Source organism: Rattus norvegicus, chromosome 12 (genome assembly GCF_021556685.1).
Source record: "Rattus norvegicus strain SHRSP/BbbUtx chromosome 12, alternate assembly SHRSP_T2T, whole genome shotgun sequence".
In the NCBI taxonomy this organism is placed as follows: domain Eukaryota; kingdom Metazoa; phylum Chordata; class Mammalia; order Rodentia; family Muridae; genus Rattus; species Rattus norvegicus.
Window position 1 is genome coordinate 27771759 of NC_141545.1, and position 13871 is coordinate 27785629.

General features: G+C 50.6%; 1 protein-coding gene across 2 annotated transcripts in view; it reads left to right on the forward strand.

Annotated features, from left to right (window-relative positions):
• The window catches only part of Ywhag (tyrosine 3-monooxygenase/tryptophan 5-monooxygenase activation protein, gamma), a 28289-nt gene extending 20723 nt beyond the window's left edge, over nt 1–7566 (forward strand). Inside the window, 2 exon segments of one of the 2 annotated variants that reach the window (NM_019376.3) lie at nt 4306–4970; nt 6833–7566. In NM_019376.3, coding sequence (NP_062249.1) covers nt 4306–4962 — 657 coding nt within the window. In that variant the 3' untranslated portion in view covers nt 4963–4970; nt 6833–7566. 2 annotated transcript variants of the gene reach the window in all.
• The last annotated feature ends 6305 nt before the right edge of the window (nt 7567–13871 follow it).

Consider the following 13871-nt stretch of genomic DNA (forward strand, 5'->3'; position numbering starts at 1 on the left):
GGTCCTGAGTTCAATTCCCAGCAACCACATGGTGGCTCACAACCATTAGTAATGGGATCTGACGCCCTCTTCTGGTGTGTCTGAGACAGCGACAGTGTACGCATATAAATAATACAAATAGATCTTTTAAAAAAACAGAACAAGGGGCTGGGGATTTAGCTCAGTGGTAGAGCGCTTACCTAGGAAGCGCAAGGCCCCGGGTTCGGTCCCCAGCTCCGGAAAAAAAGAACCAAAAAAAAAAAAAAAAAAAGAACAAAACACAAAAGCCTTTTGGGCCAGATAGCAGGCTCAGCTAGTAAGGATAGCCACCTCCAAGCCTAAGAATCTGAGCTCAGGGCCTAAATTATGAAAGCACCACATACATACATGCATAAGTGAATAAACAATTTTTAAAATAGAAAATTACTTTAGAGGGGGATAGGTACTGGACATCCCTTACAGGGAACCCAGGTTCAGGTCTCAGCACCTACACAATAGCTCACAACATCTGTAACTCCAGTTCCAGAATTGTACTTTGGTACCTTCAGGCACTGCACACACACAGTGCACACGTGCAGCAAAATGGCCTGGATAGAGGAGTGGTTGGACTGCGTGCTGCTCTGCAGAAGACCTGGGTTTGGTTCCCAGCACTCAACATGGGGTGGCTCACAGTTGTCTGTCATTCCAGGTCCAGAGGGCCTGATGCCTGTGAAGGCATCTACACTCAGGTGTGGACAATTGAAAATCAAATCCAGGGTGTGTGAGAGAGAGAGAGAGAGAGAGAGAGAGAGAGAGAGAGAGAGAGAGAGAGAGAGAGAGAGAGAGAGAGAGTGTGTGTGTGTGTGTGTGCGCGCGTGTGTGCGCGTGCGCGTGTGTGTGTGCGCGCCTGCCCGCCCACACATGCACATGTCCATGGCTGGGGATGGTGCGGCGTAGTTTGAAGCTGTAGAAGGAAGGCAGTGAACTGTCGTATGGGTTCTGGGAACCAAACCTGAGGCTAGTGGGAAGGAAAGGGCTCCTCATTGCTGAGCTGTCTCCAGTGCTGACTTCAGTTGTTCTGAAATTACAGCAGGGTCTCTCTGTGTAACTCCGGTTGTCCTGAAACTTGATTTATAAACCTAGCTGTCCTTGAACTCAGAGATTCTCCCGCAGCTTCCAGTCAACACCACGTCCAGCTAACACATTTTTTGGCTTTGGGGGAGGGGTTTGTTCTGTTTTGTTTTATTTTATTTATTTATGTTTTTGAGATGGCTGTCCTGGAACTCAGAACTCCCCCTGCTTCTGCCTTTCCAGTGCTGGGATTAAAGGTGTGTGCCACCATGCCCAGCTAGCTGACTTAAGGGGAAAGAAATTGGTTTTGATCCTGGGATGCTAGGCAAGTCCTTCCCACTGATCCATGTCCCCAGGACTCTGTCTTTTTTATTTTGGTACAGGATCCCTCCAAGTTTTCCGGGCTGGTCTCTATTTAACCTGCTCAGGCAGACCTTGGACTTCTGTCCTTCCTTTGCCTCCTCGTGGCTCAGATGGTGGGTTTGTCCACCTGACTCCTTCCTTTCTTTGAGCAGACTTAGAGCTTAAGGTTTTCCCTCTAACTTAGTTTTTATTGGCAGAGAACATGGAGAATGTTCCAGATGTGGCTGAGTTACTCTAACTAAAGGTTGCCGTTAGCCTTACACAACCTCCATGTTGCAGTTGGCCACAAGGAGACAAACTCTACAAGCACCCGCTGCTCTTCTGGGCTCTGCAGCCAGAGCAGAGCCCTCAGTGTGCTGTGCTGGTGAGGTCACTGGAGCTTTAAATAGCGCCCAGCTCTTGAAAGAAGGACAGCATGATTTAGGCCAAAGGCCAGAACTAGATCTGCATGGCCGTGGGCACTTGAGCTCTTCTGGCGGAGACAGGCGTTGGGTTGCACCACAGCAGGACTTCAGTGTCTGCAGAGACCTGTGAGCCGGCCAGTGCCTGACCTTCGGGGTGTTAGCTCCCCTCAGGCTGCTCCCCTCAGGCTGCGGGCGAGGTTCATGGAGGGAATGCAAAGAGTCGGTCCCTCAGGAAGACATCGTGGAGGTGGTTGTTGATCAGGAATGCAGAGGCTTTGTGGGGAGTGCTGGTGCTGAAGACTGTTCGGCTTCCTCAGAGACATCTTTCCATACTTGAAGCAGATACCTCATCGTGCATTAAGCATTACACAGTGGCTCAAGCCTTTAATCCCACCATGTCAGAGCCAGAGGCAGACAGATGTGCTCTAGGTCAGCCAGGGCCACATTGTAGTGAGACAGTGTCTTGTCTCAGGGGAAAAAGCATTGGTCTCAAACACCTAAAGATACCCATGAACGTGCAGAAATGTGGTTTCTTACAGGTATGGTAGTCAGTTGGAATACAGCTCAATGGGTAGAGGGCCAGGCTAGATGCCAGAGGCCCTGGGTTTGATCCCTAACGTCACCTAAAAAGTAGTGGTGGAGCCACACAGATACAGCAGTCAAAGCCCAGAGGAATGCAGTGGCTTGCTCCTATGGTCACCCAACAGTCTATTGTCTTCTGAGATTTTTGTGCTGACCGAAAGGCCTCAGGACTCTGCAAGAAGAGTAAGGCAGATTGGTCCTCACTTAACAGTCCACCAGCAGGGAGGCTAAAGCAGGAGTGGGACTAAGGCCAGGTTTTGCTTTTTGGTTTGTTTGTGTGTGATTTGTTTTGTTTTTTATTTTCTTTTCTCCTTGTCAACTTGCTTGACACAGGCTGTGGGCAAAGCTGTGTAGAGATGTTTTTTCTTGATTAGTAATGTGTGGGAAGAGGTGAGGCCCAGCCCACTGTGGGTGGTACCAACTCCAGACTGGTGGTCTTGGGTGGTATAAAAATGTAGGCTGAGGAAGTCATGGGGAGCAAACCAGTGTGACCTGAGAGTCAAAGATGAAGTACTGCCTTTGATCATGTGTACGGCAGCAGGGACATCAGCCTATGTCCAGTCAGGTGGTGTGGGCACAGGGTGGTGACAGCATTACAGCTGCAGGCTTCCTCGTCTTTCTGCTGCTTGTAGTCCCAATGGAGCTCGAGTCTCATTCTTAACTCTTGCTGTTCACTGGGAATAAGACGGCCAGGGGTTAATTTCAGGTACTGGGCTCAGGGCAAGGTATATGGTGCATATGAGGCCCTGGGTTCTGTCTCCAGCACTAAGGGGCGGCCATACTTGTCCCTTGTTTTTCTCAGTGCAGCAAGTTGGAAATCGCCTTCTACCGTTTATCTGCAGCCCCAGCCCTGAGAACTGTCAGCCGTCAGATGGTGTTAAATTTGTGTCCCTAGTCTGCTAAGATTCCACAGTGGTCCAAATCTTAAGTTGTTGGTCTTACTTTTCCTTTTCTTCTTTCTTCTTTTTCGGTCTTTTGAGATAGCATCTCTGTGTAGCTCTGACTGTCCTTGAGTTCCCTATGTAAAGTAGACAGACTGGCTTCAAACTCAGATATCGTGTCTATGGGTGTTTTACCTACATGTGTCTGTGCACCACATGTGCCTGGTACCTGCAGAGGCCAGAAGAGGGCATCAGATCCCCTGGACTTGTACAGTTAACAGAGGGCTGTGAACCACCATGCGGGTGCTAGGAAGTGTGAACCCCATGTCCTCTGGAAGAGCAGCCAGTGACCTCACACACACAGATCACCTGCCTTTGCTTCTGAGGTATGGGCTTTAAAGGTGTACGCCACCAACCTCCTGGCTTCTCCAGTTCATTTTAAATTCTTCATCCCGTTTATCTACACGTGTTGGGGTATATGGTACAGGGAGGTTGGGCAACTTGAGAATCAGCGCTCTGGCCACTATAGATCCCAGGGTCAGACCTGCGTTGAGGCTTTCCAATAGGCAACTTGACCCTCTGAGCCGTCCTGCCTGGCCCAATCGCCCAGTGTCCTTTCTGTGGTGTGTCATCTGTTTGTCGTTAGCATAGGAGTAGAAAAACTTCCTTTCTGCTCAAAAGTCAACTTAAGGGTGACTCATTCTTTCCCAAAGGAACCATGACTCAAATAAGGGCACCGGTCAGGTTGAGAAAGCTTGTTCCCTTCCTGAGAACGTAACCATCTTGTGCTAAGATTGCCTGGTGTCCATGTTACATGCCAGGCTGGCTGTCCTTCCATGGAGAACATTGGTGCTTACTACTATGGAAGCCCCCTGTGCTCCTCCTTCTGTCACTCCCCTTCCTCCGAGGCAGTGCAAGTGCGGTCTCGGTCTGTCTTTCTGCCTGCTAAGGCCTCGATGGCTGACGGCCCTGTTGTGGGTTGGTGTAAGGATGCTTTGCTCATTATCAGCATCTGTTGTAACGTTGCTCCGTCCTTCCTCCTCCAGGTGACAGAGCTGAATGAACCACTGTCCAACGAGGAACGGAACCTCCTGTCGGTGGCCTACAAGAACGTGGTTGGGGCTCGCCGCTCCTCCTGGAGGGTCATCAGCAGCATCGAGCAGAAGACGTCTGCGGATGGCAACGAGAAGAAGATAGAGATGGTCCGAGCCTACCGGGAAAAGATTGAGAAGGAGCTGGAGGCCGTGTGCCAGGACGTGCTGAGCCTGCTGGACAACTACCTGATCAAGAACTGCAGCGAGACCCAGTACGAGAGCAAGGTGTTCTACCTGAAGATGAAAGGGGACTATTACCGCTACCTGGCTGAAGTGGCCACTGGGGAGAAAAGGGCGACCGTGGTGGAGTCGTCCGAGAAGGCCTACAGCGAAGCCCACGAGATCAGCAAGGAGCACATGCAGCCCACCCACCCCATCCGGCTGGGCCTGGCGCTCAACTACTCCGTTTTCTACTACGAGATCCAGAACGCCCCAGAGCAAGCCTGCCACCTGGCCAAGACCGCCTTCGATGACGCCATCGCCGAGCTCGACACTCTGAACGAGGACTCCTACAAGGACTCCACTCTGATCATGCAGCTGCTCCGAGACAACCTAACGCTCTGGACGAGCGACCAGCAAGACGACGACGGCGGCGAAGGCAACAACTAAGGCCCCAGGTGGACTGGCAGCGCACGCTGATGCTACTACTGCAGTCTTTATTTTTTCCCATGAGTTGGGGGTCGGGTGGGGGAGGGAAAGGGAGGGCTGACCTTCCCAGGGAGAAACCCACGACTGTCCTGTCTTTGATTGCCTCTTTGACATTTTTGCCAAAATACCACTAGTGGAAAGTCAGGCTAGCTATGCTGGTATCGGAGTAGCAGCCTCACAGGCGCCGGGACTGTTGTGCAGGTCGTGCAAGTGGAGCTGTCTGCCTTTAGTTTAACTTATTGCTAGACGGTAGGGTTCTAAGCAGAAAGACCGGATGGATGGCCCTCTCGTTCAGTGCGTTCTGTGGTTCCAGTAAGGATTCTTCTGTCCACACGCCCTCGTCTTCAGTTCCGTGGCTGTTTTCTCTCTGTGGCTCTGCTGTTTTCTTTTTCTCTTTTCTCCTTTCTTTCCCCGGGGTGTATACCAGAGAAGTTAGAGTCTAAATTACCCAAGTGGACAGGCTTAGAGTGGAAGGCACAACCTTTATTGACGAGTCAGACGTGGCCCTGTACTTAGAAGTCTCTGATGGGTTGACAGTATTAACACTAAATTGTAGTTTACAGTATTTCTACACGACAGCCATACATGACACCAAGCCATTGGTTCTGAGTTTTCCTTTGTCAGTCGGCTTTACGTCTGTGTCCAGGTCGGTCTGGCTGTCCATCAGCTCTCGTCATGGGGAGAGTCAGCTTCCCGGAGGTTTTGGTTGATGGGCGCTTGGCAGGTGGCTGTTGGGGAATACTTTTTTTTTTTTTTCTTCTCGGTTCTTCTTTACTCTCTAAGGCAAGCCCATCACAAAAATAGAAACCGTTAAGTACCACACACACACAGAGAAAACAGAGAAAATTCAGGTCTGTATGTCATTATCAGAGACTCCTGCTCTCAGCAGCCAGGGCTCCATCCTCAGTGTCACTGCCGCTTGAATGTTTCTCTGCACTTGAGTCTGCCCGTACCCCGTGCTAGCAGCACGCAGGTATCTAGGTGTCGGGCAAGATTGCAGAGGTGGGAGGTTAACGAGACTTGGAACATCCGGTGCCAGCAGCTGAGCCAACAGGAAACCACTGGGAAGAGGCAGTTCTGGTCCTAAACCAGTTGTCCCTGCCACCCCTCCAACCCCCAGCACTCCTTCCCCAAGTGCTCAGTGGAGGGTACCGAGGTTCAGCAGGAGGCGCTGCTCACCCCTGTCTGACCTAAGCTTTCCTGGTTTTCCTTTCTGAATGAAATCGTAGTTGATGGAGATTGGCTTCTCACGAGATCACTGCACACGTGACATTGAAGGAAGCTGTGCTGCTATGCCCTACATGGTCCGTCTCAGCCCTTGGTCCCTCATTCTCACTGTGGATAAATCTTCCCATAAACGTGCCCTGTTGCATGCAGAGTGTGCAGTTTGTCTCCTGGAGAACCCATGCTCTCATGGCTTCCCAAGATGGCAGCACCCTAGACTTGCTTTACTTGTCTTCAGAGGCCCAGCAGCCACTTTATCTTATACTGAAACCAAGCTCCCACTTAAGTTGAGTACGCTTAACAGGATGCTGGTGACGTGGCTGTAGAAGAATGACGCCCCTCTGCACAGTCCTAGCATGCCCTCCCTCAGAGGCCCCTCCTCATGCTGGTGTGCAAACACCCACTAACCGAGGCCCACGGAAGACCGCAGCGGAGGAAGCTTGGCCACCAGAGCCATGGACAGAGGGGTTGGGCTTCACCCGGTTGGTTTGTCTCCATGTCGGCAGTGAGCATGTCTGTCCCGCTTGTACTGTTTGGAAATGACCTACTGGAATTGCAAAACCTAGTTTCTCTTTAAATTTCAGCCTTGACCTTTGCTGTGTTCTAGAAAAGTCATGTGAGGGTAGAACTGAAGAGGGAGAGCGGGAGACCTGACGTGAGCGTGGATGGTTCCTTCTCCTTCCCTTACTGTTGAGAAGCGCACCTGCCTCTGATGCTGTCTCCGTTGCCGCGGTTGCCCCACCTATTGATACAGTATTGTGCATGCTGGTGTTGTATTTCTATACGGTAGCTGACATTTATTACCTTACACTGTAGGCGTTATGTATTCCTATGACAACAAAACTTAAGACTTCAAAATCTTTTTAAACTTTTTTTTTTTAATTTAATTTTTTCCTTTCAGGGGTAAAGTTTGCTTTACCAAAAATAGTGGTTGTAACAAATTGATCTGTTTTGGATGTTGCTATAGTGACATGCAGTTCTCTATTTTGTTTTCGGGGGGAGGGGACAAAAGAAACACCAGTGTTAGCTTACTCTTAATGTCTGGTGTTTGTCATGGTGAAATTATAACTATTACAGTGTTGGAGAACGCCGCGGACGTTCTCTGAACGCACCTCTGTGCTTTCTTGTCATGTTATGCAGTGAAACTATTTTTAAGGTCTAATCAAGTGATTTTTTCCCCCCCAACTCCGTGTTTCGCTAAGGAATTATTTCGCACACGGACCATTCTTAGCAGTTTCCTCAGTGATGGAATATTCATGAATGTGAGTCATTATGTAGCCGTCGTACATTGAGCAAAATAAACTTACAGATCTGATGTCGGTGCTGCCTAGCTTCATTTAATAGAGTTTAACTGCTTTGTTTTTGAAATTTTGATTGGAGGTGGGTGTCCTCCACCTCCACTCGGGAATGAGGCTGGGCGGTGGTGTGGGGGCTCGGCAGTGCATACAATCACAGGCGGGGGTGTAGCTCAGGAACACGGCTTGTCTAGCAGGTGGGAGAACTAGGTTTGACGTCCCAGCAGTGTGTGTGTGTGTGGGCGGTGGATAGAGCGAGTTGCGTGTGGTGGTTTTACACTTGTATTTGAGGCAGGAGGATCACAAATTCAAGGCCAGCTTACATTATTCTACGGTGAGATGATTGACTCAAGACTCGAGGGTCATCTGCACTCAGGTCCTTCACACATCATCACCCCTTGTGCTGGTTCTGTTGACGTTTCCCTTAGGAGGTATGGGTGGGCCGAAGAGTGGAGGCCGGGCGGCAGGGGCTAGCTAGGCTCAGTGGCCCGTGTAGGGTGGAGTAAGCAGAAAGATAAGGCTGCTACCTGAGCTTCCTGAATTACAGCCTGCCAGGGTTACACAGAGAGACCCTGTCTGGTGGGGGTCCAGAAAGAGTGTACTAATAACAAAGAGGCACATAGTAGCCCCCTGGATGCTAAAGTAAGGCCTCGAGTTCAAAGCCAGGCTGGGCAACCAACATAGGGAGAGCCTGTCTTCAAGAACCCTTCAAGAACCGGAAAGTAAAGGCAATACAGAGAAGGTGGTGGGCAGGAGTTGGGTGTGGTGCTAGCAGAGTGACCCGCCCATGTACTTGGGACCCCTCCCTATCCGAGAATATCTCCATCCAAGAACTTTGGGGGTGGGCTCCTGTAGGCTCTCCCTGCGAGGACATACACTCCTGCTATTGCTGTTTCCCTACTCTATTTATGCGTGATTACCACATGCATTGGCCTTGACACCGGTCAGCTGAGCCTGCATGTTGACTCACAGGGTGATCGGGTGGCCAAGAATGGCAGTCTGGGCCTCCGAGCAAGCCTGGGGAAACGGTCTCCGAAAACCAACCTGGTAACAGCGGTCTCTATTTCTGGGAGTTGACATTCAGTAACCAGATTAGTCGGAACTCGGAGGTACGACAGACAGCTTGCCTAGTGGGCCTGCCTCTGTCATTTTTCCAGCCCTGCTGTGGCAGCCTGCAGTTAAATCTGAAGAGCCACAAATGTGGTCTTGTGATAAACGGGGATATCTGTTGGCAGGACAGGGAAGCTGGTACACATCACACAAGCAAAAGACAGTGGGACTTAGGGGAAAGCCAACTAGGGCTAGGACTGTGGTTCTAAATGTCCCTTATGCTGCGACCCTTTAATTTCCTCATGTTGTGACCACCAGACATAAAATTATTTTCATTGGCACTAAATAACTGATTTTGCTACAGTTATGCAACCCCAAGGGGTCCTGATCACAGATTGAGAACTACTGGGCTAGAGAGGCCCTGACTCACCAACAAAACCAAACAGCTGGAGGTGGGGGTGCCCTGACTTAAATCTCAAGCAATGACAGGCAGGTCTCTGGGTGCACAGTCAGCCAGGGCTACATGGTAAGATCCTGCTTCAAAGAAACCCATCCAGTCCCCACCTGCCAGCACACAAAAGAAGCCAGACTGCTTTGTGAGACAGAGATGAGGCTTATGTAGCCCAGGCTGGCCTCAAACTGTTCCTGCTTCCACCTCCCGATTCCCGAGATTACAGGTGGTTACCACACCTAGCCCAATAGCTGAAGATTTTGCTCGCTCTGGTTTTGTCCAGGTCTTAAGCAGTGGAGCCCCTTACCTACACTGTCAAGACCCAAACTACAGCTCTGGAAATTGCCAGCACCCAGCAAACGCACCAGGTTTCTTCCCTCAGACTCAGATTGGATGGCTCCATTTCTGCTCTGCTTTTCCCACCTGTGCTTGCTTCACAACGGGCGAGGTGTCCTGCCCCCAAAGACAAGGCTGGAGACAGTGTAGCACTCAATGTTCACAAGGGTCCTCTGAGCAGGAAAGGGAAGACACTCTCATCTGTAGTCTGCATCAGGGGAAGCTGACCACTTCTGTTCTCTCCCACTGTGATGGCTGTGACTGGATCCCCCCACTTAGACATTTCAAGACCCCACTTCAGTCTCACGGATAGCTGGGTTTTCGCAAGGGGATCTTAATGGTGGTTGAGTTTTCTTACGTTTGGGTTCTCAGGATGGGACCCAATGAACCTCTCTTAAGAACCACTCTTCCGTTGAGTTTCTTGCCTCCGCCCCAGCCGATCACCAGGGAATGTTTGACAAGTGCTGTCTGGCTGAGTATCCCCCACAGCCAGGGGATCACCCTAGCCTTGGTTGGTAGTACTTTAGTTAGTGGGGGAACTTTGGGTTCCACAGGAGCAATAGTGCTTTCTGAAGGTACTTTCCCCATATTGGTTAAAGGGGGTTTTGCCAGCCAGGGAGTGGTGGCAAAGATTGCCTTTAATCTTAGCACTCTTCAGTTTGAGGCTAGCCTGGTCTACAGGGTGGGTCCAGAACTGCCAGGGCCACACACACAGAGAAACCCTGCCTCAAAAGGGGGTCTGTGTGTGGAAGGGGTGTTCCTGGGAGTTGAAGATTCTCTTCCTGCAAAACCTGACTGCTGGAAACATTGCTGTTCCTCCAGTCTCGGTCTGGGTGTTGTAAGGTGGGGGGAAGGTAATGGAAGAGTGAAACGAGTCAATCGGGAGACTAGAGGCAAGACAGATTGAGCAGCTAACAGCTGGGTAAGCCCATCTGAGGATCCAGCCTGTTCTGATTATGAGCACTGTAAGTCAGTCTTTGAATAGTAATATTCTAAGTGTCCAGATCCCCACCATGACATACCCCATTGTGGGGCAGAAGCTAGAGAAGCCATACTATTGATGTATGTGGTGTATTAATTTAAAAAGAACTTGTAGACCATGCTGGCCTGGAACTCACAATGTCTGCCTCCCAAGTAAAGGCACTGGACAAAGACTGATAGACCAGTGGTAACGGAGGAAATGAAGCTGGGTGAGAGTAAAGTAACAGAACATGGGAGGTGGCTCCATTGGTAAAGTGCTTGCTTAACATACACGAAATAGGGCCAGGTGTGGCGCACACCTGTAGTTCCAGCCCTTGGGAGGCAGAAGCAGGTGGATCTTTGAGGTCAAGGCCAGCCTGGTCCACAGAGCCAGTTCCAGGACAGCCAGGGCTACACCGAGAAAGCCTGTCTTGAAAAAAAACCCAAACATAACCTATGCATGTGACTTTCATCAAGACCACCAGGTGTGCACGTGGTGGAGCACATCTGGACAGCACACACCAGGTGCAGTGGTGCACACCTGGACAGCACACACCAGGTGCAGAGGGGCACACCTGAACAGCACACACCAGGTGTAGTGGTGCACACCTGAACAGCACACACCGGGTGTAGAGGGGCACACCTGGACAGCACACACCAGGTGTAGAGGGGCACACTTGGACAGCACATACCAGGTGTAGAGGGGCACACTTGATATCCTAGCACTCATGGAGACTGGAGGTTCAGTTCAAGGTTGAAGGCTGGAGCTGAGAGAAAGCTGTGCTTTCACAGACCCAGCGCCCACTTGGCAAGCCAGGCGACCTGTGCTCCAAAGGGCCATCAACTGGTGCTTGCTGGCTTCCAGTGTATCTGAGGAAATCCACATCTCAGGTTCAGGAAAAAACCCTGGCTCAGGAATAGGTGGAAAGCGGTTGAAGATATCCTAACACCCTTTTTGGGCCCCTGCTTATGCCTGTGTACACAACACCTACACAAAATCTTTTTTAAAGTTGCAAGGTAATGTTCAAGACTTGCTTGAATTGCATGAAACCAGTCTCAAAAAGAGGAAAGAAAAGTTAAAAGTGGGGGAGGATGCTGAGAGACGAGATATAAAAATAACAGCATTTCTGGGGTTCAAGGCCAGCTTCTATAAATTTGAGACTAGCCTGGGCTGCATGAGACTGGGTCTCAAAAAAAAAACCCAACAAAACAAAAACGTTTTGCCAGACTCCGGAGTATAGAACTCCAAAGAGGCAGCAGTGTTGTGAGTTCGAAGTCAGGGTTATCCAGTTAGACCTTGTCTTAAAAAAAAAAAAAAAAAAAAAGGCGAAGGAAGCTACAGCGTTAACTGGCCTGACCCTGAACTATTACCTGATTGCAAAATGGAATGAGGCTGAGTACAAGAATGGGGAATGGGGTTGCTGGGATTCAGGAGTCTTCCTGGCCCAAGTCTGGGATCTATTCCCCATAACCCCCAGGGACTCCAGCACCGACGTCCTCTGCCTCCCCCTGGTGGGCACTGCAGGTTCTGCAGCTGACCCAGTTAGTGCGGGTACCCAGAGCCCAGACCCTGATGGCAGTAGCGACCTCAAGGCCGGCCCATCTGAGATCTCCAATCCCCGGTTTCTGCGTGTTCCCCTCCCCCAAACTCCTGGACTTAAGAAAAAGAATTGTGCTGCCTGTGTGTGCCCACAGGAGAGTCAGACATCCGAGTGACCACTCCCCTACCCTGGCCATTGCGGACTACCCAGGTACCCGGCTGTGAACTAGGCGGGGCCGCGGCTCAGCCCCGCCTTGCCGGGCAAGAAGATTGCCTTCTACCCGGCGCGTGGCAAGAGCCAATCACAAGCCAGCATCTTGCCTCTGGGCCAATGGCCGGCCTGTTGCTGGGTCTCGCATCCCTGCATTGGAATCCTCCTGCTGAGCTCGCCGCTAATGCGGAGCTTATCCTAGCTTCTGAGCTCTGTTCTCTCCGCTTTGTCTCTGCCTTTGTAGTCCTTACGGAATAATCTGCTTTGGGTTTTTTTGAGGGCGCAATAACCTCCACGGGGATTGTCCTTGGAAGGAGGTGACCTTAGAGGATGGTGCATCAGGCTCCAGGTGGTCCTTGCCGTCAGGGTTGCCATAGAGTCAGTGACCCACTCTCTGTCCTCTTAAGCTTGCTGCAGTTCCTCATGTCCAGATTACCTTCCGGAAACGATCCCAAGATATCTACATTGTTCCTGTGTCCTTAATTGGGAAATCGTGGCTCAGCCTCTTTGAGCTCAAGTCCACATACTCTGGGAGAGCCCAGAGGTGGATTTCTAATGCCAAGTTTCATCCCCTCGCACTCGGGCCCCTTGATAGTGCTCTTTGATAGACATGGGCTACACAGTTGGAATTCTAAGGACTTAGAAGCCAGTCCTTTCTCTCTCTAGCATTCAAGGCCCCCAGCCGACCTGGCCAGCTCTGGCCAGATATTTACAGTTTCAAATGAATGGCGGCCAGTTACGAATCAGCTTGCAACAAGGTCAGAAGGAGAAAACAGTGTCGCCCCTCCCTTGTCATTTTCTAACCTAGAATTAGCGAGACGAGGCTAGGTGTGGGGGTGCACAGCATTTATCCTAGCATTCAAAAGGCAGTGGCAGGCCAATGTCAGTGAGTTCAAGGCCTGACTGGTCTACGTAGCGAATTCCAGGACAGCTACATAGACAGTTACATAGAAGAAGCTGTGTGTTTACACGTGTGTGAGGGAGTTCTCGCCTTCCATCATGTGGGTCTCAGATATCAAACTCAGGTCTCTCCTAAGACTTGGAACGGGTTCCTTTGCTCACGAAGCCACCTCATTGGCTCAAAGATCAGTTTTGTTCTGTCATTCAGCTATGTCCCATCTTCTGTCAGGGAAATAAAATCAGGATTTGAATTCACATTTCACTGTGTCCTAAGTACTCGGGGCATAACATTTAGCCTATCTACTTCATAAAGACAGCAGGGTGTTGGTGGTACAGGCCTTAAATTGCAGCACTCAGGAGAGAGGCAGGCAGATCTCCGAGTTTGAGGCCAGCCTGCTTACAGAATGAATTCCAGGACAGCCAGTGTTACACAGAGAAACCCTGTCTCAAAAAATCAAACAAACAACTAAATACACACACACACACACACACATACACACACACACACACACACACACACACACACACACACACCTAGCAAGCTACACCTCATGGCTCAGGTTTCTAATCCCAAATTTAGGGGTGAGATTGGTATATGGGTTTGCTGAGCCAGGAGGATGGCAAATTTAAGTCGATGAGAGCCTGTCTCAAAATAAATTGGATAGGAAAAGGGATTAGATGACCTCAGTAGTAAGTAGACCTCTTGCCTAGAATCCCCCAGTGAGGAGCAGATTGTGTGACTGGGGTGGTACAGCACTTGTCTAGAGTCCCCCAGAGAGAAGCAGAGGGCGTGGCTCAGTGGTAGAGCCCCTGCCTAGAATCCCCCAGTGAGGGGCTAGGGGCGTGGCTCTGTGGTAGAGCCCCTGTCTAGAATCTCCCAATGAGGGGCTGGGGGCATGGCTC